Here is a 26,970-nt window from a genome sequence, read left to right on the forward strand (position 1 = left end):
TTCTTTATTTATTTTATTATTTTTTTAATTTAAATAATTTTGCAAAAAAAATATCGAATGAGATATCTACATAACATTTGAAGTTGGTTTTCTTACCTTTTCTATTTTTTTAGTCTTTTAAAACTTTTTTAGTTTCTTTTAAATTAAAAAAAAAATTTGTAGCAAAGGGATAATGTAAATGTTTACATGGAACTCTATTTTAATTTTTTACCTTTTGTATGCTTGAATTCTTTTTCTTTTCTACTTTAGCTTTATGTATATACATATATATATATATATATATATATATCTTGCACATCTATCAATACAATAAATTGTTTTTTTCTTTTTTTATACTTTTGCTTTTTTATTTTTTTATTTTTTAATTAGATAAATTTTTTAAGAAAATGATATCAATTGATATATCAACGTAGCACCTTCATTTGTTTTTTTTCCCTTTTATATTTTATATACATTTTTTTGTGTATTTTAATTATATAAAATGAGCCGATTGATATGGATAGCAAAACAATCAATATTCTATGAGTTTTGATTTATTCCAATTCTATATGAACATTTTTGTTAAAAATTGATCTCAAGTCATGTAAGCTCGATTTTTTTAAAAAAGGCAAAAATAAATTTAAAGCGAATTTAGGGTGCTCTACCCAAGCCATTCTATGGTATCTATAAAATATATATTTTACTATCTATTTAAATTTACATTTACATAATAAAGTTATTATTTAAATTTTTTTTATTTAACGACAATGGGTTAGTGGGTTGCGTCCAATATATCCCTTATTCGAGCTACTCTAAGTGAATGCATTTGCAACTTTAATTTAAAATATTAGCATTTTAAACTCAATTTAGATATTCCAAGGTTATTAATATCATATTGAATAACGTTTTAGTTTTTTTTTTAAATATAATATATATGGATATCAGTTATTTAGATATATTATTTTGAATTTTTTGGTTTAATACAAATACATTTATAAATATACATGAATTTGCATATTATAATATTATTAATAATCTACAAAATAAATATACAATATATTAAAAAATAAAAAAAATAAGTTTAAAAGCATAAGAAATAATATCATAATTTTTTTATGATATTTTTAAATATTTAATATGATCATATGATGTTTAAATAAGTATTTTTTTCATATAAATATTAAAATAAAAACAATGAGATGAAAAAAAATTAACCAAGGTTTTATAATTGGTAAATTTTATAAAAGAAGTATAATTGTTTTTTTAAACAAAAATTAAAATACTTATAAACTTAAATTTGAAAAAATAAAATATAAAATATTGGTTTGAAAAATGAAATATAAAAAATAAAAATAAAAATAAAAAATAAAAAAAACTCAACTTTGAAGAGTTATTTTGTTAATTAATTTTATTTTTATTAGGTTAAAAATAGTTAAATAACAAAAGATAAGCTAAAAATTATAAAATATATTTTATATTTACATATCGACTAAAACATATTATTATACTGAAATTCATTGAAACAGGTTAAAATTAACGAAAACAATCGATATTATTTGATACCAAATCTAATATAAAAATTTTTTTTTAAGTGTATCGTATTTTAGTATAATTAAAGTGTACCGACTACATCAAAGATATCTATATGTCATCCCAATGATCTCTTTTTTCTTTGTTTATTTATTATTAATAATAATATTATTTAATATCTTAATTTAAGAGATTAATATTTTAAACTCAATTAGAATGTTTACTTAATAATCCTATAAGCTTTTTTTTTTCTCTTTTCCCTTTTCCCTTTTCCCTTTTATCTTTTTTCTTTTTTTTTTCATTTTTATACCGTTTTAATTAAGTTAATTTTATTAAAAAAGAGCAATGGAGTTTTCACATGCCACTCCTATTTGATTTTTTTTTTCACATTGTTTTCATTTATTACTACATAAAATTTATAACCAAAGATATTAATTGATAGAGATAATAAAATAATCTATATATAATGAGTTTCTATCCATCTTGAAATAATTAAAAACAAATTTTTAAAATCAAAATCGAATTCAAATGGATCAATTCTTTTAAGAAAAATGAAATCGGTTGGTTTTATTTTTCACTTTTAATTAGATAAAACTTTTAACAAAAAAACCAATAAATAAAGGTAACAAAAGAAACAAAATTTCTAAACAACAACAACACATAATTTAAAATAAAAAAATAAAAAAAATCTAAACAACAACAACATATAATTTAAAATAAATATATATTTTTTTGTTTAAGTTGTCCTACAACAGAAGAAGAAAAGAGAGATTAAGGTGGAACATTTAATCTTATGTCTTTTTAAAGTTTGTTTGGTCACTAGGCCAATAATTATATTCTCCGTTTATTCCATTTATAAGTCGGTTTGCCGCGCAACTCTCTCCTATTTTTATCCGTCTCTACCTCTTCCATTCTTCCGCCCCCTCCCCCCCCCACCCCCAAAAAAAAGAAAAAAAAAAAACTACTACTTTTGTAGGGTTTCTTTTATTTTAGCCTCTACTTTTTATTAATTAATCGATTCAATTAATCAAATTTTTTTCTGGGAAATCATCATTATTTCGTTCCATTTTTGTGGCAATTTTTTGTGGGGGGAAAGTTGGAATGTGAGAAGCTTCGTTATGTTAAAGAAGCAAAGCAGCAGTGTTCGTTTCTTGTTCAACCAAATCTCTAATTGTAACCGTAACGGAAAAGATCGTTTCATGGCGTTTTCAGCTCGAAACGATCCGTTTTTCAGACAACTCCACACGTTGCCCAACGACCAACGCCGTTGCTTCCAATTCCACGGCAAACTCGACTCGTTTGAACATTACAATGTCGGCGGCGGCGGTTTTAAGTTTAACAAACCCGCCGCTGGCTTAAATTTGACTCTCAAAAGTTGTTTCGAGGATTCATGTCCAACCTGGAATCAGAAAACACGCGCCTTTTATCCCCAATTGGCGCGTGATTTAGAAATGATTAGCCATAATGAACCCCCAAAACTGGCGAAGTCGGCGACTGATAGTCGTGGCGCGTGTCAACGAGGGAATCCTCTTAATTTTGCCGACAAGCCTTTGCCTGAAAAAATTGCTGTTGCTGTCGACGTCGACGAAGGTACAACTTTGTTTTTTACCAATTATACGCCTTTTGGAAATTTTTGGTATTTTTCTAATGCTAATATTGTTTTTTCCTTGTTTCTCGTATAAGCAGTGCTAGGAAACTTTGTGTCGGCTTTGAACAGATTTATAGCGGATCGTTATTCGTTGAATCATTCAGTTTCAGAGTACCATGTTTATGAGTTTTTCAAGGTAAGACTAAAGAAGTGAAGAAGTCAAGATAATTGGTACTTTTTTGGTGGTACGAGTCAATTAGTGTTGAATTTTAGTTAAGTGGAATCAAAGAGGATCAGCACTAATTTTGCATGAAAGCGAAGACCAAAAGAAGGAAAAGAAAACTTGCTCTTCCCTGAGGACAGGAAAGCTGCAAGGTCGCGGGAAGACCCAAAAAAAAAAAAGCAGAAGGCCAATTTTTGTGCCATGAAGATATTTGATATGCCTGGTGTTAGCTGCTAGCTAAGGTTCTAATGGGTTTTTAGCAGAGTCCAGTCTTTTGTATCGTTTTGCGTGTGAATGGTTTCTATGTGAATTCTGCTTGCCATTCGCAATACAAGTTATGTTAGTATTGGTGTTGTTCCGTTTAATATCATGAGATGTAATTGCCTCCATGTTCAGATTGCTCTAACATACTTGATAGTTTACTCTGTGGTTGGGTCTTTCCTCTTTAGTAATTTTACTCGTGTTGTTCTTGTAGTTTTCTGCTTTCGGTAGTCAGCTGTTGTTCGGATGTTGGTTTTGTTTCTTTAATATGTATTCTAATACCTCTTTTTATTTTTTTTACAGATATGGAACTGTTCTCGTGATGAAGGTATCACTAGACATCATGATTGATTCCTTTGTGGATAATTTGTTAAATTCATGAGACAAAAAGCATTCAGTAATATGCTACTACTGCTATATTAAAAATTCATCAAATTCTTAGTATAAATTTCACTGGAATCTGGCTGTTTGTTTTGGATGAAAGGTCAAGGTTCATTTGCTTTTAATGATTGCAAAAAAAGTTATCAACCTAGGTGGAGTCTTTTGTGGGTTTGTTCTTTGATATTCCAACTTTAAATATATAGACAAAGTGGATCCCTAATAGAAAATGATTTATGGAATATTTTTCGTTGGAAAAATGGAAAAGCTATCAGATTTAAGTTTAGTATGTATCAATGGTAAATTTTGTGCAAACTTGCTGATGGTTCAACATTTTGCAATGCTCTCATTGTTTAATAGAGTATTGAATGTTTTCTTATCCTTTCTGAAAAACTTTCAATCATTTGGAGTTTCTTTTGTTATTCTTGTTTTGACAGCTGATATTCGTGTCCATGAGTTCTTCAAGACACCATATTTCAAGAAAGGCATTCACCCCATCCCAGGTGCTCAGAGGGCGCTTCATAAGTTATCAAGATTCTGTAACCTGTCAGTCGTAACGTATGTATGCATGTATTCTTCCTTAATAATGCCTTTACTTCTGACCTGTGCACTAATCTGGTCTTTCGTATATGAATGAGTAGGTCTCGACAGAATGTGATTAAGGACCATACAATTGAGTGGTTAGACAAGCACTATCCTGGACTGTTCCAGGAGATTCACTTTGGCAACCATTTTGCTCTTGATGGCGAGTCCAGACCTAAGTCAGAAATATGCCGGTATGCCCATAAGACCTTTGGCCTTAATGCTTCTGGATTCTTTTATTAGTCAGCTTTCTTTTCTTTCATCCTGTAACCCTTAAATAATCTAAAGTGCAATGATTTCTTTATTTTTATGATGCCAGTGTACCGGCATCTTTTTTGAGATAATTGCCTTGATAAGCTTTTAATTCCTCAGAGAAACTAATTGCTGACAAGTTTTCTTGATGAGTTGTTTCTCTTGCAGGTTGTTAGGAGCCAAGGTGCTAATTGATGATAACCCAAGATATGCTGTTGAGTGTGCTCAAGCTGGAATCAGAGTTCTACTTTTTGATTATGAGAACTCGTATCCTTGGTGCAAGACAGAGTCAATTGATCAACATCCTTTGGTGACTAAAGTACATAACTGGGAAGAAGTGCAGGAACAAATAGCGTCTTGGATTCGTAATTCTACTACCCTTAAAGATGGACCCTGAACATTTGATAATGCCGAAAAATTTGGGCTAATTTTGTTGTTGGTGAATCAACCATAATGAGACCTGCCAAATTGGGAACATGGTTGTATTGATTGGCTTTGAGGACAAAATTGGAAGGAATGTGGGTGGAATAATGCATTTCTTATATTTCATCTTGGCATACAAGATGAAGGAAAAGCAATTGCTGAATGCCCTAGAACATCGATTCATTAGAAGTTCATGAGATTGGAGGTTACTTCAATTACACTCAAGAAACAACAGTTTCTTTTTAGCAATGCCCAGTCCAGTTTGAGTTAGGGAAACAATAGTGAGGTCCAATTTTGGTGAGGTTAGAGATTATTGAGTTGCTCAAGTAGATCCAATATCCAACTTTGAGAAAGGTCTTCTCCAATTGTAGTATCATCTAGTTTTGTGCTTGTTTGTACTGAGATTCTGATAACTATAATTTTGATCATGCTTAAATTACTATATATTGTTTTTTTTTTTTTTTGGTTGTTTACTTATAATAATGCTATTATGTACCCATTTTAAATAATAAACAATAAAGTAATTTGAGAAGATCAAGATACTTTTTTATTGGATAAAAATGCAAAATGATATACGCATTATCTGTGTGAATGTTTTATTTTAGAATAATTACAAAGCCCTTTGGGGGTAATAGATTGGTATTATCCAGCCCTTTTGTGGTTTTGCAAAGCAAACTCAATGGGATAATCGAACCAATCCGGATCATCATCTTCTCCTGATTTGGAAGTTCTGGTTTAAAAACCACCATTTGTCCGCAAGAACATATAAAGGACATCTTGAGAAATGATCACTCAGTTTTCTCCATCAATTTAATACCATAGGCTTGAAGAATATCCAAAGCTGCCACGACCAACGGTGATGGATGATATAATGGACCAATGCAAGAAAATATATGCATAATAACATTATGGTGAAAATTACCTGGTACATATACTTCAGGTTGAATAGGCCTCAACACACCTGGTGTTGTGATCTTGTTTACAAGTAAAAGCTGAAACCACGGAAATGAACAAAAATCAAGTTCAAAGCATTTTCAATCATTCGGGATTGGGGGTAGAAGAGATATATGTCAAAGTACCAGAGCTCCAATTGCTACCGGAACACCGACAGTAAGGGCCATAGCAGAGGTCATTTTCCCATTCTTAGCCTTCCCAAATTCCAATAAAGTCGCAGTATGATGCTCTGTATGTTGGCTATCTGGGAAATCTACCTCCACTTCATGATGCAACAAAACCATATCCTGAGGATTAAAATTCACAACTTTCGAAAATTAATGTAATTTTTTCTGATCAAATAGGTTTCTGTCATTGATGAGTAATGTACCTGTTCTGTGCGGGAATATGCTAGCTTTTCTTCCATGCGGTGACAGGTTACAGCAAACGCACTGTGGCAGGAAACAGGAATTTCTGTCCGCTCGAGTAGTCCCAAAAACCTGATTCATTTTCGATTGTTAAGTCATTATATTATTACCTTTGGATTTGGGTAGTCAAAAGAATAGATAAGTGATATCAGAATGTGAACTAGGGTTACATAATAGTTTTGGCAGCCTTTACTGCAGCTCCTCCATCCTTGCAATGTCCAAGTTTTACAATCCTTTCAGTTATCTCCTTCTCTCCAATTACAGCTTCATCCATTGCTTCAGTATCAATTTTTAGAAGTTTGTATAGGAAAGTTCTAAATGTTGGTCGACTTTCATGTTCAAGAAGTGGATGAGCTTCAGCATTGAATAGACCAATTCTAGCAAGTGTGGCCATTATCTCACTAAAACCTGTAGAAAACATAAAGATGTTAAGACCAAATCTTGAATCATGATAAAGACGTAATAACCACTTTGGAACCCAAAAACACTTTATGATAGTTTGGTCATTTGATCCTCTTTGCATTCAGTCCAAACAGTCAGGTTTCTAGCATTAAAGTTTAAACAGAATAAGAATTGCAAAATTCAAGAGGGACATGCTGTCATGCCTTCATAGCGGAGGGTTCCGCGGAAAATGGTTGATGCTTCATATCCTATTCCATACAACTCCCCATAAATTAATGAGTTACGATTAGGGAGGCACTCCAATGCAAAAGCTGGAAGCTCAGGTATCCGGAATCTCACAGCTGAATAGTAGAGGTCATCCCCTGGAAACATGATTAAGTGAAATAATGAAGATAAATCCATAAGTGAAAACCTGTAAGAAAAGAGACTTTCAAAATCATTTGAGAAAAAGATAAGCAAAAGGAAAGGTTGTAGCCATAACAAATCAATATTACATGAGACTAATATAATTAATCATATACGACAAGTTGTAATAAAGGTAGAGCTATATTCATGTACTAGTGTATAATAGGAAGCTTTATGGGTATAAACACGTAAAACAATTTGACTTGGATTCATACTTCTTTTTCTTTGACATGGTCTGGCATAGCCTAACTCACAACTATCACAAAATTATCATTTTTTTTCTTTAAATCCGGTTGCTGACAGCTTACCATTTACATGCACAGTTTCATCCTGAGATTTGTAAGTGGCAGGATTTTGCCCGGCTCGAATAGCTCCTGCTGGATTCCAACTGAAAAAGTGACTATACAGTCAGGAACTGCCACAGGACTAACATTTGTGAGTTAAAACAATAGTGCTCAACATGAAACTCTAGCGACTAATTTCCATCCATTTATACAAATAATGTCAGTGTGGAAACAATTATTGGGCCTTCTGACCCCAAAACCAAACCAAAAAGGTAAGATGTATGCTTTGGTTAAAATCAAAGCCATAACAGCACGAGAACAGATATGGAACCTGACCATGCAGTTTAAAATAGACTTTAACAGCACATTTTAACACAGTTCCACTTGTTCAGCATTAGAAGATAATTTAATAGAAAGATGAGCATTGGTTCTGAAATTTCATAGGTTGTTTGGGCTCTTGTGGCTCCAGATTTACCTGAATTTATATGCTAATGGATTATTTGCAGCTGCTGGTGATGGGAGCCCTCCACAATAAGAAGTGAAAGACTTTATTTTGCCCTTTCTGACATGTGCTTCGTTGATCATCTTCATTGCCATCATGTGATCTGAAAAGCATGCAGCATGTTAAATCGGTCAGATTACTCTATGAGATGGCCAATGATATGGGTATTCTTACAGAAACACATGCATTATAAAGCAAAACTAACATTCCGAGTAACATACTTGCATGGATAGATTAAAGATTACCTATTCCAGGGTCCAAGCCCATTTCACCAAGAATTGTAATACCAGCATTCTTGGCTTTTTCATCCAGCATTGACATGGAATTGTCAACATAACTTGCTGTGACAAGATGTTTTTTGAGCTGCATAAAGAGATGTTATGATATTCTTAGCTACGAGGAACAAAGAGGAAACCATATTTAGCTGTTCATTAATTGATCATGTATTCAACATCAGACTTCAAGTATTCCCTGCAACAGTACTCTCAACAATTCATCATCTGGTTATTACTTACTTCTTTTGAAATATTTTTGAAATGGTATTTCCCCTTAAATCACTTGCAAGATAAGTTGTATATTCTGCTTTCTTTCTTTTTTTGACATATTGGAAGTTTAGCATCACATTTCAAGGTTCTTCTCATTAAACACGCAAGCAAATTACATTCCTCACTCATCCAACTCCCTCTCTGAAAATTTCTTCCTCGGCTAAATTTAATTCTCTCCTCCACACCCCATTTCTTACTATCAGTAATTTGTTACTGTTTATTCTTATTCTGTTTTGTCCACAAAGGAAATCCTCATAATTTCTTCACATTAAGGAAAATCTTCACTTCTTCTCCTGTGTGTTTGAGTTTAGTTGTTTCTCATAGACTTTATAATTACAAATGTGTTTTTCCTATGTCATCATAGGTTAAGTAGATGTTTCTGTTAGTGTATGCTTGTGTAAGAGTTGGAATATTATGGGAATATTTCCTGGGAGACAGTTTAGGAGGGATTAATTGGGAGCATTAATGTGTAATTTGTAATTGATTCTCTTTCCTTAGTGTTGTCTATATAATGAAAGGCTAATCCAAGGGATTAGCAAGTTGTTCTCTAAAGCCTTAATTATAACAAGGTATCAGAGCCAGCAGCACAACCCCAGCTGCTGTCACCCCCTCTCTCTTTTTTTCCCAAACCCTCTATGATAGCCCTTGCGATGTCACCTAAGCTGTCGCTACTACGGACTTTGATCTTGCAGCCCTAAAGCTGTGTACTTAAAACTTTTCCTTCCTCTTCAGCAGTTCTTCATTAGTTGAAAGGGGGGCTGCCCCCTTATTCTCAAAGGCGGCAAGAAGAAGGGTTGCAACCTCTTTGTGAATGATAGATTAAGGGAAACAAGTTTTTCTCGGTGTAGAGTAGCTGCAGAACTAGGGATGGAATTCCCGGTTGTTAATTAGGGATTGTGTTACCCGGTTGAAAGATTACCAGTTATATGCTGGAGGAAGAAGGTTTTGTGGCCATGGCAAAGGAAGAGGCAACCGCATCAAAGATGATAACTCAGGAGTTTATCATAGACTCACGATTGTCGGATGCGAAACTTGATGGCTCCAACTACTTATCATGGAGCAAGACTGTGTTGGTGACCTTGCGAGGTCTTGGAAAGGCTCAGTTCCTAACAAGTAAGTCACCAGCAAAGGAAAGCTCGGAGCATGCAGCTTGGGAGCAGGAGGACAATTGAGTACTTGGATAATTATTCAACTCTATGTAACGACGAGTCAAGTTGATGTTTAATCAATACTTTACAAGTAAGGAACTTTGGGATACTTTAAAAATTGTTTATGCAAATTCTGAGAATTGGTGGAGGATCTCAGATGTTAGCGAGGCATGGACTAGAATGGAGCAGTCTGATAAGAGCCTGAAGGAATATTTTGCTGCGTTCAAGGAGGTATATGACAAGTTTAATAAACTCATGCCTTTGTCTACCGATTTGAAGACAAACTAGGAGCAACGACAAACTCTAGCTATAGTGTTTTTCTTAGCAGGATTGAGGACGGAATATGCTAGTGCTAGTGTCACGGACCTAAGGAAGAGTCTTGAATCCCACATCGAACATAATAGGAGGGTCCTTGGGGTATAAAAGGGTTCACACCACCTCCGCCTTGGGAGGCGCCTTTTGTAGGACAAAACCGTGAGGCCATGGGGGGCCAGAGTGAACAATACCTCACAAGGGTGTGAACCGTGGCGATCAGGCTGATCTGGGACGCCGGAAGGGTGAATGCCCGGGTCCCGGAGCCGCGCGGGTTCGGAGCTTAAGTCTCGACCCGTGACGAGGTGGTATCAGAGCCAGCCCTATACCGTTCGATCCACGCCGAGCACCTCAAGGGAGGCAAGCAGGGTGGCCAGCCTCCGTGACGAGGGCGTCATGAGGTTGGGTGCGGGAGAATGTCACGGACCTAAGGGGAAGTCCTGAATCCCACATCGAACATAATAGGAAGGTCACTGGGGTATAAAAGGGTTCACACCATCTCCGTCTTGGGAGGCGCCTTTTGTAGGACAAAACCGTGAGGCCATGGGGGGCCAGAGCGGACAATACCTCACAAGGATGTGAACCGTGGCAGTCAGGCTGATCTGGGACGCCGGAAGGGTGAATGCCTGGGTCCCGGAGCCGCGCGGGTTCGGAGCTTGAGTCTCGACCCGTGACACTAGTACTAAGATGTTAGCAGGTAGAGATCCACCTTTTTTACCGGATGATTATAAGTGCCTGAGCAAGATCACTTAGCATGATCCTCTATACGAAGACAGGGCAGTATTTGTGGCCCCATAATGTGCAGGGCGAGCACCACTCGGGGGACATGGTGGACAAGGTAGGACCCAGAAATGGTAAAGGAGCCCATGGTCCTGCTATCATTGTGGACAGCAGGGACACTTACAGAATGTTTGTTCGCAGCTTTGAGGCAATTCTGGCCCACCAGCATGTGACTGATGCTACGTTTCAGTCCCAGCAGCAAGAGGAGAAAGGAGTTCAATTATCTCAGGATGAGTATGACAGGCTTATTCAGATGCTTCAGAATCAGACTTTGATCTCTTTTCCAACAGCAACTTTTATACAAGGTAAATCTACTGCATGCCTGGCTACACCTTCCAGGACTTGGGTGATTGATTCGGGAGTTTCGGATCATATGATGGGTACTACAAGTACTCTTTATTCATATAATCCTATGACTGGGAAACATTCTGTTTTGGTTGCTGATGGAAACTCTATAGATATTGTGGGAAGTGGCAAGGCTTGACCTATATCCAAGTTACCTTTACATTCAGTGCTACATGTCCCTTCTTCTTCTTTTAACTTACTTTCCGTTAGTTAGATTACAAGGAATTTAAATTGTAGTGTTTCCTTCTTTCCTACTTATTGTGTTTTCCAAGATCTATTGACGAAGCAAACTATTGGTAGGGGAAGGATTGAAGGAGGCTTTTATGTGCTTGATGATATACAGAAGATACAGTCTAGATTAATGACATACTGAAAAGAATTGTCACAAGCTTATGAGTCTCATAGTCGTTTTGGTCATCCATCTATGTCACCTTTATGAGCTATGCCTCCTCATTTATCATCTTTTAGTTTTGATTGTGAATTGTGCAAGTTTGCTAAACTGCACAAAGTATCTTATCAACCTCGATTTAATAAAAGAGAAAAGTTTCCTTTTGCTATGATAAATTCTGATGTATGGGGGGCCCTTGTCCTATTATTTCAAAATCTAGCTACAGATACTTTTTGACATTTGTTGATGATTATTCATGAGTTTGTTGGTTGTATTTGTTGCAGAGACATTCCAAATTATTCTCTGTTTTCACTACCTTTCATGCAGAAATAGAGAATCAATTCGATAAGTCTATCAAAATTTTACAAAGTGATAACAGGGGAAAGTATTTTTCTACAGAGTTTGTTCAATTCCTAAATACAAAAGGTATTGTTCATCAGTCCTCGTGTACAGATACTCCACAGCAAAATAGGGTTGCTGAAAGGAAGAATCACCATTTGTTGGAAGTGGCTAGAGCTCTTTTGTTTCAAATGAAGGTCCCTAAGGTGTTCTGGAGTGATGCTACCCTCACAGCATGCTATCTTATAAATCGTTTGCCATCCTTGGTTATTGAAAGAAAAGTTTCTCTTCAAGTATTGTGTCCTAATCATCCCTTATTTCCAATCTCCCTCAAGGGGTTTGGGTGCACATGTTTTGTTCCTGACACTCATCCAGGTCGCACTAAATTAGACGCATGTTCTCTTAAGTGTATTTTCCTAGGTTATTCATATGTCCAAAAAGGGTATCAATGCTCCTTCCAGACCTGGGTTGCTTTATTGTTTCGACAGATGTCGTGTTTCAGGAGTCAATTCCCTTTCCTTCGGTACTATAGTCTCATCCATCATAAGAAGATTTTCTCATCTATCAGATGCATAGCATACCGATCAATGCATCTCCTTCTAAGGCATGCCCATATACTCAATTTGGTTGTACGTACACTACGACCTGTGTAGATCCGCCTATGGAAACTTCCCCTGTTGAGACAATCTCTCTGTCAAGGGATCTACCTCAAGACACTATGGCTAAAGATGTATCGATTACTCTACGGAAAGGTAGCAAACTTGCAGAAATTTTCCTTTATACACGACCTTGTACAAAGGACTTTCTATTCAACTTCAGACTTGTATTGCCACTATTGATGCTATTACTGTGCCCGTACTCTTTGTGATGCTTTTGCAAATTCAGGATGGCATAAAGCTCTGGAGAATGAGATGATGGCCCTAGAGGCCAACCATAAATGGGACTTGGTTTCCTTGCTAGAAGGTAAGCAAGCTATTGGGTGCAAGTGGGTTTACATGACAAAATTAATTCCTAATGGTTCATTTGCTAGATTGAAGGCAAGACTGGTAGCAAAGGGATATGCACTGACATATGGAGTAGATTATTTTGATACCTTTTCACCAGTGACAGATGACATATATTTGCCTATTTCTCAAATTTGCTGCTACACATAAATGGGCATTACATTAGTTGGATGTGAAGAATGCTTTCTTACATGGTGGCTTGACTAAAGAGGTATATATGGAGCAACCACCAGGGTTTGTTGCTCAAGGGGAGTCTAGGAAGGTGAGCCGTTTGCGTAGGTCTCCGTATGGTTTGAAACAATCTCCACGTGCGTGGTTCAGCAAATTTAGTGCAGCTCTTGTTTAGTATGGCATGCAACAGAGCGCGAAAGATCATTCAGTATTTTATATGTTGTAGAGTTCTGGCCTTATATTGTTGAGAGTGTATGTAGATGATATCATCATCACTAGCAATGATGGTGCAGGGATTGACAGACTTAAGATGAATCCGGTTTGAGACCAAGGATCTTAGTCAATTGAAATATTTTCTGGGTATCGAAGTGGCAAGATGTAAAAAGGGAATCTTTGTATCTCAGAGGAAGTATGTGCTGGATATTTTGAGAGATGAAGGCTTGTTCCATGCCAAGCCAAGTGACACACCGATGGATCGAGGTTTCAAGCTTTCTCTAGAAAATGGCACTTTACTTGATGATCCTACACCTTACAGAAGACTAGTGGGAAAACTGAATTACCTGACCATGACAAGACCTAATATATCTTTTCCATTGAGTGTGGCAAGTCAATTCATCGCAACTCCCAGAGATAGTCACTGGAGAGCAGTGATGCGCATCCTCTGATATTTGTTGAGAAATCCTAGAAAGGGAATACTCTATAGTTCTACTAGTGATGGGGGTATTGGAGCCTATGCAGATGTAGATTGAGCGGGCTCTTCCATAGATAGGAAGTCTACATCTGGTTATGCTATCTTCCTTGTGAGTAATCAGGTGTCCTGGAAGAGTAAGAAGCAGCAAGTAGTTGCTAGGTCTAGCACAAAAACAGAGTATAAAGCCATGGCTTGGGCTACAACATAGGTATTATGGATGGTTAAATTCTTAGATGAAATTAGGCTTTCAGTTCAGACCCCTACAGAGTTATGGTGTGATAACTAGGCGGCGATTCATATTGCTTCCAATCCAATATTTCATGAAAGAACCAAGCATATAGAAGTTGATTGTCATTTCATTAGGGAAAAGTTGCAGAATGGAACAATATTATTGAAGCATGTGTGCACAAGGGAACAACTAGCCGCTATTCTTATTAAACTTCCAGTAGTTCGAGTTGACTATATGTGGAGACCAACACCCAACCTGCGAGCTATTGTCCGTTTTGACCCGAAAGTCTCACAGTTTTGTTCCACAAAAAGGCGCCTCGCAAGTTTGGGATTAAGTCTCTACATATATATCATTCCTTATCCACACATCCTTCCGATATGGGATTGGGGGCTTTACACTATATATGTAACAAGCTAAGCATGACTGATATATATACTCCAGCTTAAGTGGGAGTATTAGTGTATGCTTGTGTATGAGTTGGAATATTATGAGAATATTCCATGGGAGACAATTTAGGAGGGATTATTTGGGACCATTAATGTGTAATTTGTAATTGATTCTCTTTCCTTAGTATTGTCTATATGATAAAAGACTAATCCAAGGGATTAGCAAGTTGTTCTCTAAAGCTTTAGGTCTAACAGTTTCAGTATAGCAACAAGCTGGGTTTTGTTTTTAAAGAAAGAAAGAAAATATAAGATAAGATGAGGTAGTAATATGGTGTAATTCTTCTTCTTTTTTTTTTTTGAGAGGGAGAGAAAATAATACTTTTATTTACTAAATATGGTAAAGACACATGTGTTGTATGATATTGTATGAGGTTTGAGAAGGTACACATACCTCAATGCAAACATTTGCTATAACAACATGGCAACTCTGAGGCAACAAACTAACAACGACCTCAACCTGTTCATGGCATGGAAAAATTACGGTAATATAAGACCTTGATCAAGGCCCTGAATCAATGAGGCACACTCAACAAAAGGCTCACCTATCAAAGTAACAAGAAGACCCTACTAAATCAATTATTTGAAATTTCCATGTAAACTGGCATCAAGCATTCAAGTACTGCAAGTTACAGGTTATGCCAATAGGGTTGAAATTTTTTGAGGTCATATTGGAAAAACAACAGTTTTACCAATGTAATTTTATGTAGATATAATCATATATTATCATTTACTATTTGGTTCTTGAAGCATTAAATTATGCACTTATTATTAGTTACTACATGTCACCAAATATATATATATATATATATATATATATATATATAACTGCTCAGAAATGTACCTTAAAGACATTACCTGTGAAATATATTCACAAAGAGATCCATGATCTGTCACATCAAGCTCAACTGCTGTTGCATTTGGAATACCTTGAATTATCTGGCACCAGACCCGTCATTATCAGAACAGAACTTCAATTCAAAGGAATGACATGTGAATAAAGCAAAGTTTAAAACGGCAAAATTGGAATTTCTTAACTGTACCTCTTCTGCATCCTTAAGGTAGAGAGACGCAACAATAACATGAACATCGTTCTGCTCTTCAAAATCAGTTTCAAGGCATGTCTTATACCATTGGCGGGATGAACTGCTTCCTGTTGATGCTAACAACTCAACAGCTGGTTGACAGACCCGGCCTGCACCCAGAATAAGAACCGATTTCCTCCTTTTTGTGTCAAACTCAGTCGTGTCGACAGTCTCCTGGATCTTACCAACCTTCAGGGAAATCTTATTCATTTCTTGACTTATGATTACATGATTTTCACTTGGATTAGCAACAGAAGTTAAAGAATCAATAATCTGATCCAGAACTTCCCTATCATCTGCACCAACCTATCAAAAACAACAAGATGGTTTCTTATAATCAATTTAACCAAGGAGTTCTAACTTGATACCACATGATAAATATCCAATAAAAGAATTTTGAAACAAATAGCTCAAAACTAACCACTTTTCTTGATCTATCTAGAGATTACGTAATTGGAATAATCACGCAACAACTCAGAAGTGATTTGAAGAATCAAGAAAGTAAAAACTACGAAGCTACCCAACTAGGTGGGTAGGAACTTAATCATAGCCACATCTTACATGAACAACGCCATAAATAGCCTCTCTTATAGAATCAAAATAGACAAGCATTCTACTTGCCTCGAGTTCTGAGTAAGACATGGCGCTTGTGCTCTGGCCCACTTGGCACTTCACCAAGTGAAAGGAACCACCTGCAGCTTCAATTATATCCAAAGCCTCATTTATCAGGAACTGGTCAAATAAGTGGCCACTCAGAGATACCTGTGAATTAAAATTACAATCAACAGTCTTTAACAAAGGAAAAGTCGAATAATGAGGTTTAGAACACAATACTAAAATGGCTTGTTTTAAAATTTCTATCTGGTATAGGAGAACAGATACATGTAGCAGGATTTAGATACCTACCAATACACTGTATTTCTTGTTAGAGTGTCCATTAGCAAGATTATCTGATATATCTCTGCAAATCAAGCAAAAAAATATTCACTTGACACATATCTATGGATCAATTTTCTTTTCTATATCCAAATATTGACACAAGTTCTTTACTAGCATATAATTGAGGCTAGAGAAGGCAAAGAAATATTGGACACAATTAAATGCTTACTCTGTGTCTGAATTTCTCATACGAGGGATATATTCATATAAGGAGGTAAGTGCTCCCCCATGGGCTATGCAAGCTCTCTTCAGGTGTGCAGGTAACTTGGAAACATCGGCTGTAGAGGCTAAACTACCAACAAACTGGGACAGAATGTCTCCAAAGTGTTGAGAAGCCTTTTCACAATTAAAAATGGCATGTTAAAGGTCATGATCAACATAAATTAGATAGACTATAATCCCAAAACTTGTTCATTCTATACTACCAAGGGAACCAGAACGTTTTCAAATTTTTTTCATTGAAACAATGGGTTAAATATCGCACCTCTTTTGCAAACTCAGTTGGGAGAATATCAACAGCTGAACATAATATTCCATTACCCTCCATGTCATGATGGTAGGAATCGGTTAAGGGGTCATATCTGAAAAACACCATTGATCATATTATCCACAAATCTCAAGCTACAGAACATAATATTTGTAGAAAAAAGAGAGATGCAACTTAGAAGCCAGCAATAAGATATGGAATGATGTGAAGCACAAACCATATTCTGTACATAAAATCAAACAACAATCAGCAATATGATAAAATTATGCCCATATAGATAATCTGTACATTGTTCAATAATGTTAAAATTATATGAGAAAAGCAATAAGGAAGATTACAAACTTTTCAAAGTGAACTCTCAGAATGTTCTGTGATAGACGGTTTCAGTTTCCAGACATTTCTAAAGGTCTCAATCAATTTTATTTTTTCTCTTATGGAGTAATAAAGATCATATTGGTTGACCCACTGGTACTTCCTTATTTGACTTGATCCTAAGTTATTAAGAATTACATCTCTTCATGCTCAGTCTACAGGAGTAAAAAAAGAAATAGAAAAAAGATCACATCTAAAACATCACACTGAATTGGGATTTGACACCCATGGTAAAGTTTCAGCTTCAGACGTAAAAACATCATTGAATGTGAACAAGACAAACTGGTCAACAACAAAAAAGAAAGATTCCATGATCCTCCACTTTCAAAGTAATGCTTTTATTTTTTATGCTAATGGGGCAGGATGACGACAGAAATAATGGGATTGTTTGGAATACTTTACTGTCTATGGTTTTTATCCTAATAGTGGGATTGTTTATAATGTTTAAGGTTTGTGCATGAATATGAATACTTTATAGATTTCATTAAAAAAAAAAGAATATTTCATAGACAAGATGAACTTTTTGATGGGTAAAATGCTTCTATAAAATGAGGCAATATGTATCAGATAATGCATTTGAAACATGAGATCAAACTAGCATTAGAATACCTGAAGAAAGGTAAGTCTATTGACGTAGTTTCATTAACAAACTCTATTGAGCCCCCTACATCACAAGTTATATCAGAGATCCCAACAAGTGGACATCCTTTCCTCATTAGATCTTGAAGCTGCTGGGTACTCAACAACCGAGGAAATCTTTTCTCCCAATAAATGCAATTGACTGCCACAGAGTACATTTTCAGTGATTTATTCATTGAAACTAATTCCAAACAAAAGTGCAACAAGTATAATATGCACCAAAACTAAAATCTTCTTGCGAATAGAACAAGAATGTTGTTTACTTGCTAAGAGGAAGGATTTAAAGCCAAATTCAGGTCTCGTACTAGAATCAAGTTTTTAAAGTTCCAAGTTCAACCACAGCATATTGGGACTGGGAAAATTACAAATGCCGGTCCCTTCTCATTTAAGCTTTCATTAACTAGCATGTTTACAGTTTAAAAAGTGCAAATCTCTAAATATAATAAGTAAGGAGAAACAGTATTTGCCTTAAAAATATATTGTCAGCAGAGAAAGCATCACCTACCAATTGCTGATGCATATGGGGCTACTTTTTCATGGAAAACGGGGTTGTAATGCTCTGGATGTGCATAATAATCTGCCTGAAAGTTGAAAAGAAAAGGAAAAAAAAACCCTAAGCTTAGCACTATTTTTCAAACAGTTTGAACTCAAAATGTCAAACCAAAAACAGAAAGGAGGGATTACTTTATCAAATATTTTTGAAGGATCTTTGTGCTCAACCATGTCCCGACTAGTCACAACACAACCATAAACTTGAAAGACCCTCTTTGATGTTCGTGCTGGTGAATTAAGATTCCTTACCTGAGAATATGAGAGCAGCATAAAAAAAGTGAGAAAAAAATTAAATATACAAAGATAAGAATACCCTTTAATAGAGATATATGCCACTACAAGAATAAAAAGGAGTGCTAAAATGGAGACTAACCTTCCCAAAGAGTTCTGGAAGTCTGCTTGGTTCAACAAAAGTATGAGGAAGAAGTTTAAATATCTCTTGTGCACCATGAGAAACTGCAAAGGAAAGGGAAGAGGGGAGAGAGAAAATTTTATATGCAAATGTGAGGAATTTCATGGGATTTATCCCAAAAATGAACACTAAAGGAAAATTTAAAACAAAAAGAAAAATTTTGGTATTAGCAATTTAAACTGATATATTGAACAAATGATGAAAACAAGTTTACACAAGAAGTATCTAATGACATCAAATGAATGCAAACTCTGAAGCACCACAACAGACATGTATTCTGACTGAGGGTCACATTATTGAGTGTTGTGTTGACATGTTATGAATGGCTGACAAAAAGAACATCCTGAGAAGTTTTATACCATTTCCAGAACCGGTGAATACAAAGACTAGAGGACATATTCCTGATGGCAGTCCCTGAGATGCTATCTCTTCACCCACAGAGATCACTGCAGCCTTTGCAGCAGCCAACGAGGGATACATATAAGATGCACCCAGAGAGAGTAAAGGTGTTGAATATCCAAGACTTAGGTACCCTGAAATTTGTTAAAGGAAAGTGTAAGATTACAATAAACTTTTCAGCATCTTCACACAGAAAAAGGGTTTCGTGTGATCCAAATAAGAGAAAAGAATGTTGTCGGTTCACTTTAAGAAAGATCAACAATCATCTTCCTCTCATCCAAACAGCAAACAACAACCAGTATGGCTAATTTCTTTACTCTTGAATGACTAGGTTAGAATAGATTACTATCATACTGATTAAAGATAACATTAACACACACGAAAAGAAAGAATTCTAATGTGTATCATGCACCTACTTTGAGCCCAGTCTAAGAAAAACAATACAGATTATAAAATCTCCATCAGTTTAAAATGAGCAGGGATATTCCAATAAAGCAACATTAGAAAAGGATTAAGGGTGATGGACCATACGCTGTCCTAATCCACATAAGAAATCAATTATTCCTGCTCTGCCAGCATATTTGCCAAATGCAAGTAACCTTTTACCATGGTCCCCAACAATAAGCTCATAGTCATACAATGATACCCTCTTCGCCAGAATCTACATGCCATAGAAAAAGTCAGCAGAGGAAATTCAACATTCATTTGATTTATTGCCAGCTTTCCATAAAGATACAAAAGAATGTTACCTTCTCTAACAAAGGCATGTTTTCTTTCTGAGCTTTGTGAGTATGTGAGAAGAAGGCATAAGCTCTATCAGGAAGAATCATGTCTAGCTGCAGGCAAAGCCAAACAGTTATTTTGGAGTTCCCAAGCCTGTGGCTAATATGAAAATTGAAAAGTAAACTGTAGGGAACTTTAGCACCTTTGGCTGCTTGATACCCAAAATTAGACCACATGTTGACAAGTCATCTGATATGTCACAACCAACATCCTCATAGAGTGAATCATGATGGATGCGTTTTGTAGACGGCTGCACAACTATACGGGCTACTCCAGTTTTTTCCCTCCCACTGTGTAGAAGTCGAGCACAGTGTGATGGGGTTAGAGGAACCCTTCTTTCCCATTTATTCACAGACTCGGAAAGGATTCCAACAACTCCATTCCCAAGCATCTTATACCTTCATCAGCAAGAAAAATCAATAATTAGCACTATTACCTACGCGATAACTTACTTGTTTCTTTATAATGCAAGTGGACAAAAATTAAAAAGTCACTTCTTTATTAGCCCTTTTGCTTCAAAGTATGCTTCTTTGTACAACTAAAAATCCCACAGTAAATACTAATCAAAGTTTGAAACTGATTTATTATGCACAAAATATAAAATTGCTCCAAACAACTATACCTTTTCGTCTCTCATTCAAGAAAACAGTTCTAAGTATGATTTTGAGAGGTTAAAAAATTCAACTTGAGAAAAGACACAAATACGAAACGAAAATTTCCATGACGGTTCACCACTTCACGTAATTAGAACTCACTAGGACAGGCTAATAGGGGTAAGATTAAAAAAAGAAACAGAGAATGAAGAAAATAAAACTTACTTGTAACCGAAGAATTAAACAATGGGTATGAACCGAAATCCAAGTAGCGATCAAACAATTCTGAAAAGAACAGATCTCAGTCAAGAGTAGAGAATAAAATCCCTGCAAACATTTACACACATGCCTATCATCAGAATACAAAAGATCCAAAACTCCTAGCCCGGATAGAACAAACAACTCATTTTCATTCCTAGAATAAATAACTATGACAATAAAGAAAAGAAAGTTGAAACAGAGGAACCACTTTACTTTCAAAAGAAGAAAAACTGTAGTAGTAAAATAACATGGGGCATCCAGCACCCTGGAATCCTGGAAGAGCTGCCCTACGAAGCCAGAGGAAAATACTGATACAGACTAGGCAATGCAGAACAGAGATGCAAATAAAAACATCCATTTTTTCTTCTTTTTTTTAATGTTTTTTTTCTTTTTTTGTTATTATTAATCAACGATATGTTAAGGCACGTATCTCGAATCTGGCTTGTGAATCAATGGCTGAATTATCAATTTTTTTGTTTCTTTCTTTTTGGCGGTGGAATTGATGATAAGGATACGACGCTAAGAAGAGACGAGGGGAGTCGCACCTTCGATTTGTATACATTCGAAACATCCAATCGAGAGGGGCCACGTATATTACTTCGGAAAGCTTAGTTCGATAAACATGTTACCACTTTTTGCCTCTTGGCACAAGTTACCTTGTAAGAACAGTTCCAGCCGATCACGTCTCCGAAGTCGGAAGACCAAAAAAAAAAAATCATGAGAAAAAATGTCATGCTTTTCTTCTAACTAAAACATTAATGAATGAAGGAAAATGGACGCTTTCCAGCTTTAATTCTTTTTTTCCCCTTCGTTTGGCGTTGAACGGTAGGTATAGCGCCAAATTCAATTGAATTTTAGAGCGTAGGGTATAATTTTGGTAGCGGGAGAGTTTTTTATTTGTTTTTAATGGTTTCTCCGATGGATGATAATAATTTAAATTAGATTCGATTTAATTTTTTAGATATTATATGATATTATAAAAATTTAAATTTTAATACAAATTTGAATTTGAATTTTTGTTCAATTCGAATCGAATCAAATTAAATTTTTTCGGTTCGATTCGATTTGATTTATTAAATTTTAATTTTTTATATTATTTTAATATAAAATTTTAATATATTTAAGTAGATTTTGATAAAATTTATTATTTTTATTTTATAAAAATTTAAAATATATATTAAAATTAAATATATATATAATTCGATTCAATTCGATTTTTTTTTACCTATCGATCCAAAATTTAATTTAAACTTAATATATACATTTAATATCCAAACTTAATCCGAATCGAATAAAAAAAATCAATCTAATTCAAATCAAATACTACAATTTCAAATCAATTTTCGAATTTTTCAATTTTTTTCCTCATCCCTAATCTCCTTTATCAAATGTGATAATATTGTTAAATTTTTTAGTTTTTATGATATAAAATATTTAATTTAATTTAATTGATTTATATAATTATTTTAAAAAAAAATATCTAATATATTTAAATTTTATATTTATAATCTTTTTTCATGTTTTTAAAACACATATAATGTTATATTACAATACACGTAATAACTTGATAACGTTTACTTACATTGAAGTTTAGGTTAATCGTTCTCTTTTTCACATGTAAAAATTTTTTAAAATTTTTCCTATGACATACAAGATATTTCTTAATTTTAATATATTAATTAAAAAGTATTTAAAAATTATTTAATTATCCAAAAATTTTAAATTTTAATAAAAGATCAATTCAATTATTTTTATATTGTTAATAACAAAATCTAATTTAAATATATTATTTTTTAAAAATGTATTTCTAAAAAATCTAAATATATATCTTTTTCAATTTAAAGTTTTCAAATATAGTGATATATTATCTTTTAAAAGTAGGTTTCTTAATAATATAAATACAAATTTTTTAAATCTAAAAATCTTAAAGGTAGTGATATTATAAAATAGATTTCTTAACAATTAAAATATATGTCATTTTAAGTTTAAAATTTTAAAATATAATTTTTTATTTTTAAAGATTTTATAATAATTCTTTATTATTTGATAATTTTTAAATTTAAAAAAACCAAATATGACATGCATTAAAATATAACTTATTCTTTAACTATACTATCAATATTAAGTTTATTTCTTTATTTTTTTTTTAACATTTATGCTTGCAAAGAAGTGGCTTTTTAAGAAATGAGATGCACAAAATTTTTTATTATATTTTTATAACTTTTTAATATATGAGATGCATAATTTTTTTAATTATATTTTCATATTCTGTGTATCCACATGTTAAAAAGCTAAAATCAATATTTTTATTTTTAAAATTTTTATGAAATTTTTGGATATTTTATTTGTTTAGAGTGTACGTGTAAACCTTATAAAAATTCTTTTATGATTTATGGAGATTGGAGTGAGGGAAAAAGATTGATTTAGTACAATAATAACTCTTTTGAAGTATTTTGACAATTGAAGGCAAAAAATATTGATTATTTATTTATTTAGAAAATATTGTATATGCTTATGAATTGTTGATTTTATTGTGCTTTTATTTTATTATTTTTAAAATTAATAAATAAAGGCAAATGACTAAAATGTAATATTAATTCTAACATAATTGTTATATATATAAGTAAATTCACGTTTGTTTATTTGAAATTAATTTTTTATAATTTAATTCTTTATAGTATTATTGTTTTTTTTTCATGGGAGCGAAATATAAGTAGTAAAAGTAAAATGAAAATTTTTTTTATCTTTGAAATATATTATAACATCCTATAAATGAGAACCGAAACATTCCCATTTAAACTTTTTAACAACAAATTTTTAAAATAATTGTTTAAAATTTAAAACTATTTCATTTTAGCTTTTAGACAAATTTGCATCAAATTTAAAGTTTAAAATGAATATAAAAATTAATTTGAGAAATCCTATAGATGTTGAAGATTAAGATATTATTAAAACTCATACAAAAAATGTACATGTGAGTAAGCTATCTTACATGTTATTTAAACATTTAAAATTTTTATTTTTTTTAAATAAATAAAAATTATCTTAAAATTATATAAACTTGCAAGTATATAAAAAAGATTACACAAGATGAAAATGACAAAAATTAGAAAAAGTCAATTTGAAATTATGAAACTTTGAGCTTTCAATTTAATATTCTGTTAGTGTACTCGATAATACTATTTATATATAAATCTTTTGAATATTTTATTTTTCCTCAAATATTATTATATGTTTTGGATTTTTGAATTTTTTAATTAAAAATGTTAATTTTATTATATTTTGATATCTTAATTATGATTTTCATAAACACTTGATAATGTTTGTCATATAAACGCTCATGTGAATAATTTTTTTAAATGATATGTAAGTTTTTTAAAGAATATAGCTTCTTTTAGTTATAAATTGGATAATCTTGAATTTATTCAAATATCAAAATTATTCAAGTTATAATTACAAATCAAATTAATTTAGAGATATATATTTTTTTAATTAAAAATATAAAATATAGATTTTATCCAAATAATTTTAATTTTTTATCAGATAATCTTATTTTATAAATTATTTAATTATGAAAATCTTTCAACATATTTTAAAACTAGAAAGATTAAGTTTATCTAAATTTTTTTAAAAATCACTATATTCTTTTATCTTAATTTGCATCAAACAAAAAATATTTTCTAAAAATTTTACATAAAATATTGCAAATTCAAGTAGTATTTTTATATTAAATCTCTAAATAATAAGACCTATATTTATCTCTACTCAAATTATTAATTTTATATTTAAAAAATAGGTAAGAAATTTGATTTAATTTTTATCACTTATTATATCATTTTAATTTTTTTTAAATATCAATTTGAAAATTATCTATTCAATCCTAAATGTCATCCAAGAGTTATTTTACAAATAAAAGACTATAAATGTTATGTGTTATATATATATATATATATATATATATATATATATATATATATATTGGTTTGTAGTTTTTTGGAATCCTATTGATATTGCAACTTATATTTTTGGTTTGCATTTGTCTATTTTTCAATGTATATTTTATTGCTATTACAAGTTTGTTTTTATGAAAATTAATATTTTTTAATTTATTTTTCTTTCTTTTTTCATACATCTCTTAAGATTTTTCATATTTTGCATAGTAATTGAACAAGATTACAAAAGTGAAAGTATGCTTAGACTTTTTTATTATTTAATTCATTATTTGATACGATATATATTTTTGTCTTTTTAAGAAATACATGTAATTTATTTTTATTTGATATAATTTTAGGTTTATAAATATTGTTGCAAATAAATATGATGCAAAGTGTAGACATGCCATTTTCTTCTTATTTTTTTAAAAAATTATTTTTTATAACAAGTTAATTGGATATAAAATTTGATATATGTTTTAAATTTTGAAAATTTGAATACAAAATTAAAAAAATACTAAGTTATATACATATATACATAAAATAAATAAAATTATTTTGTAAATCGCATAAGTCACAATATAGTGGGAGATAGAAAGAGAAAGATGTAAGACATGATAAATATTATTAAAATCAGTAACTGACAAGTGAAAAGACCGGTAGTTCCATTTATTACATGACATGCAACTCCATTTTATTCTAATGCTTTGATATATTCTTTTTATTTGAAAATTTAGATATGGTTTTTTTTTTAATTTAAATTTAGAGATAAATACATAAAAGTTTATTTAATGGAATATCTATAACAACTAATTAAAGATAAAATAAAATATAATATATTTATTTATTTACTTGAACCAAAATGTTCAACACAATTCATTATGTTTTTGCATAAAAAACAACAATTAAAATTATTAATACAAAGATGGTCAAATTATGCCTATTATAAAATTTTATCCATTTTGAAATTTTATAATATTTTCTAACAATTTTATTTTTAAAAGCAAGTATCTATGCATAATAGAAAAACTATCCATTTATCTTAATTAACGCCCAACTCATATTTGTCTTTAAAAATAAGTTCAAGGTTAATTTTGAAATTAAAAAAAATTGATGAAACATAAAGAAGGCTTTAGATTACCATGAAAAAAAAAAAAAAACAAAAAAAAAAAAAACAGGAGATCAGGAAGAAGAAGAAAAAAGAGCTTCTTTCCCATTGTAATTACTTTCTCCTATAGTTTGAATGCATCCACCGATCGATATGATTTTTCTTATTGTTTCATATTGTTTCATTTTTTTTTATTTTGAGATTTTTTATTTGTTTTTGCTTTTTTTTTCCTTTGCAAGAGATTAAGAGACAACATGCATGGCTCTACTGTTTGATTGTTTGCACAACAGTACATTTTTCACATTGTTTCATTTTTTTATTTTGAGATTTTTTTTATTGTGCAAAAAATTGAGAAAAGGCATATGTCTATGCAAAAAAAGTTATTTTTGCTTCAAAACATCTTTATTTTTTCCTTTATCCTTATCTTTAACTTTGATTTTATAAATCTTAGATGAAGTATGGATTTTTTTATATAGGGATTGTTGTAAGACGTGGAGGGTAATGAAATATGCTTTAGATTTGTCATTCATGACTTTGAGGATTTAAAATTTAATTGGTATTTAGCTAAGTTTTTACTTTGTTGTTCTAATCACTAGTGACTAGTTTTTCTTAGGTTGGACTAAGTAAGAAGAAATCTACAGAGTCATCTACAAAAGACTCATACTCTAAAAAAGAAGGTAAAGATTGTCACTTCCAAAAAAATAGGTAGATTTTCCCTACCATTTGTGCTCTTCTAAAGGTGTTGATTTCTAATGCTTAATGAGGGATCTTAATGCTCATTTCATCAAATTATAAAATTCGTTCTTATCCTTTTTTTATTCTCTCTTCTAGATCATTCTTTTA

General features: G+C 32.5%; 2 protein-coding genes across 8 annotated transcripts; one reads left to right on the plus strand and one right to left on the minus strand.

The window, feature by feature from the left end:
- The first annotated feature begins 2,491 nt into the window (after positions 1-2,491).
- LOC111303023 (uncharacterized) lies at positions 2,492-5,656 on the plus strand. Its single transcript, XM_022899014.2, has 6 exons — positions 2,492-3,099; positions 3,196-3,293; positions 3,885-3,909; positions 4,397-4,517; positions 4,601-4,735; positions 4,962-5,656. Exons 1-6 carry the CDS (start codon positions 2,628-2,630, stop codon positions 5,188-5,190), a joined length of 1,080 nt encoding a protein of 359 aa, XP_022754749.1. The 5' UTR covers positions 2,492-2,627; the 3' UTR covers positions 5,191-5,656.
- Positions 5,657-5,740: 84 nt separating this feature from the next.
- On the minus strand, positions 5,741-21,851 carry LOC111303021 (alpha-aminoadipic semialdehyde synthase-like). 7 transcript variants are annotated; one of them, XR_016326583.1, is made up of 26 exons: positions 21,301-21,407; positions 21,052-21,111; positions 20,376-20,631; positions 20,200-20,286; positions 19,982-20,111; positions 19,411-19,584; positions 19,013-19,095; positions 18,772-18,888; positions 18,593-18,668; positions 18,058-18,229; positions 17,074-17,170; positions 16,759-16,925; positions 16,557-16,611; positions 16,272-16,412; positions 15,609-15,956; positions 15,424-15,504; positions 14,960-15,025; positions 8,416-8,533; positions 8,144-8,273; positions 7,693-7,772; positions 7,183-7,341; positions 6,748-6,985; positions 6,541-6,649; positions 6,296-6,477; positions 6,139-6,208; positions 5,741-6,057 (listed from the first exon to the last, which is right to left on the minus strand). XR_016326583.1 is itself a non-coding variant. In XM_022899009.2 (26 exons), the coding sequence occupies exons 3-26, from the start codon at positions 20,622-20,624 to the stop codon at positions 6,005-6,007; spliced, it is 3,162 nt and encodes a 1,053-aa protein (XP_022754744.1). In that variant the 5' UTR covers positions 20,625-20,631; positions 21,052-21,111; positions 21,633-21,851; the 3' UTR covers positions 5,741-6,004. The 7 variants fall into 7 exon arrangements, 5 of the variants coding, with proteins under 5 accessions (XP_022754744.1, XP_089598160.1, XP_022754743.1 ...); XR_016326582.1 differs by having other exon boundaries at positions 21,052-21,153; XM_022899009.2 differs by lacking the exon at positions 21,301-21,407 and adding an exon at positions 21,633-21,851 and having other exon boundaries at positions 6,296-6,457.
- Positions 21,852-26,970: the final 5,119 nt, after the last annotated feature.

This window comes from Durio zibethinus, chromosome 13, assembly GCF_047325235.1.
Source record: "Durio zibethinus cultivar Kanyao isolate XHJ-2024 chromosome 13, ASM4732523v1, whole genome shotgun sequence".
Lineage (NCBI taxonomy): Eukaryota > Viridiplantae > Streptophyta > Magnoliopsida > Malvales > Malvaceae > Durio > Durio zibethinus.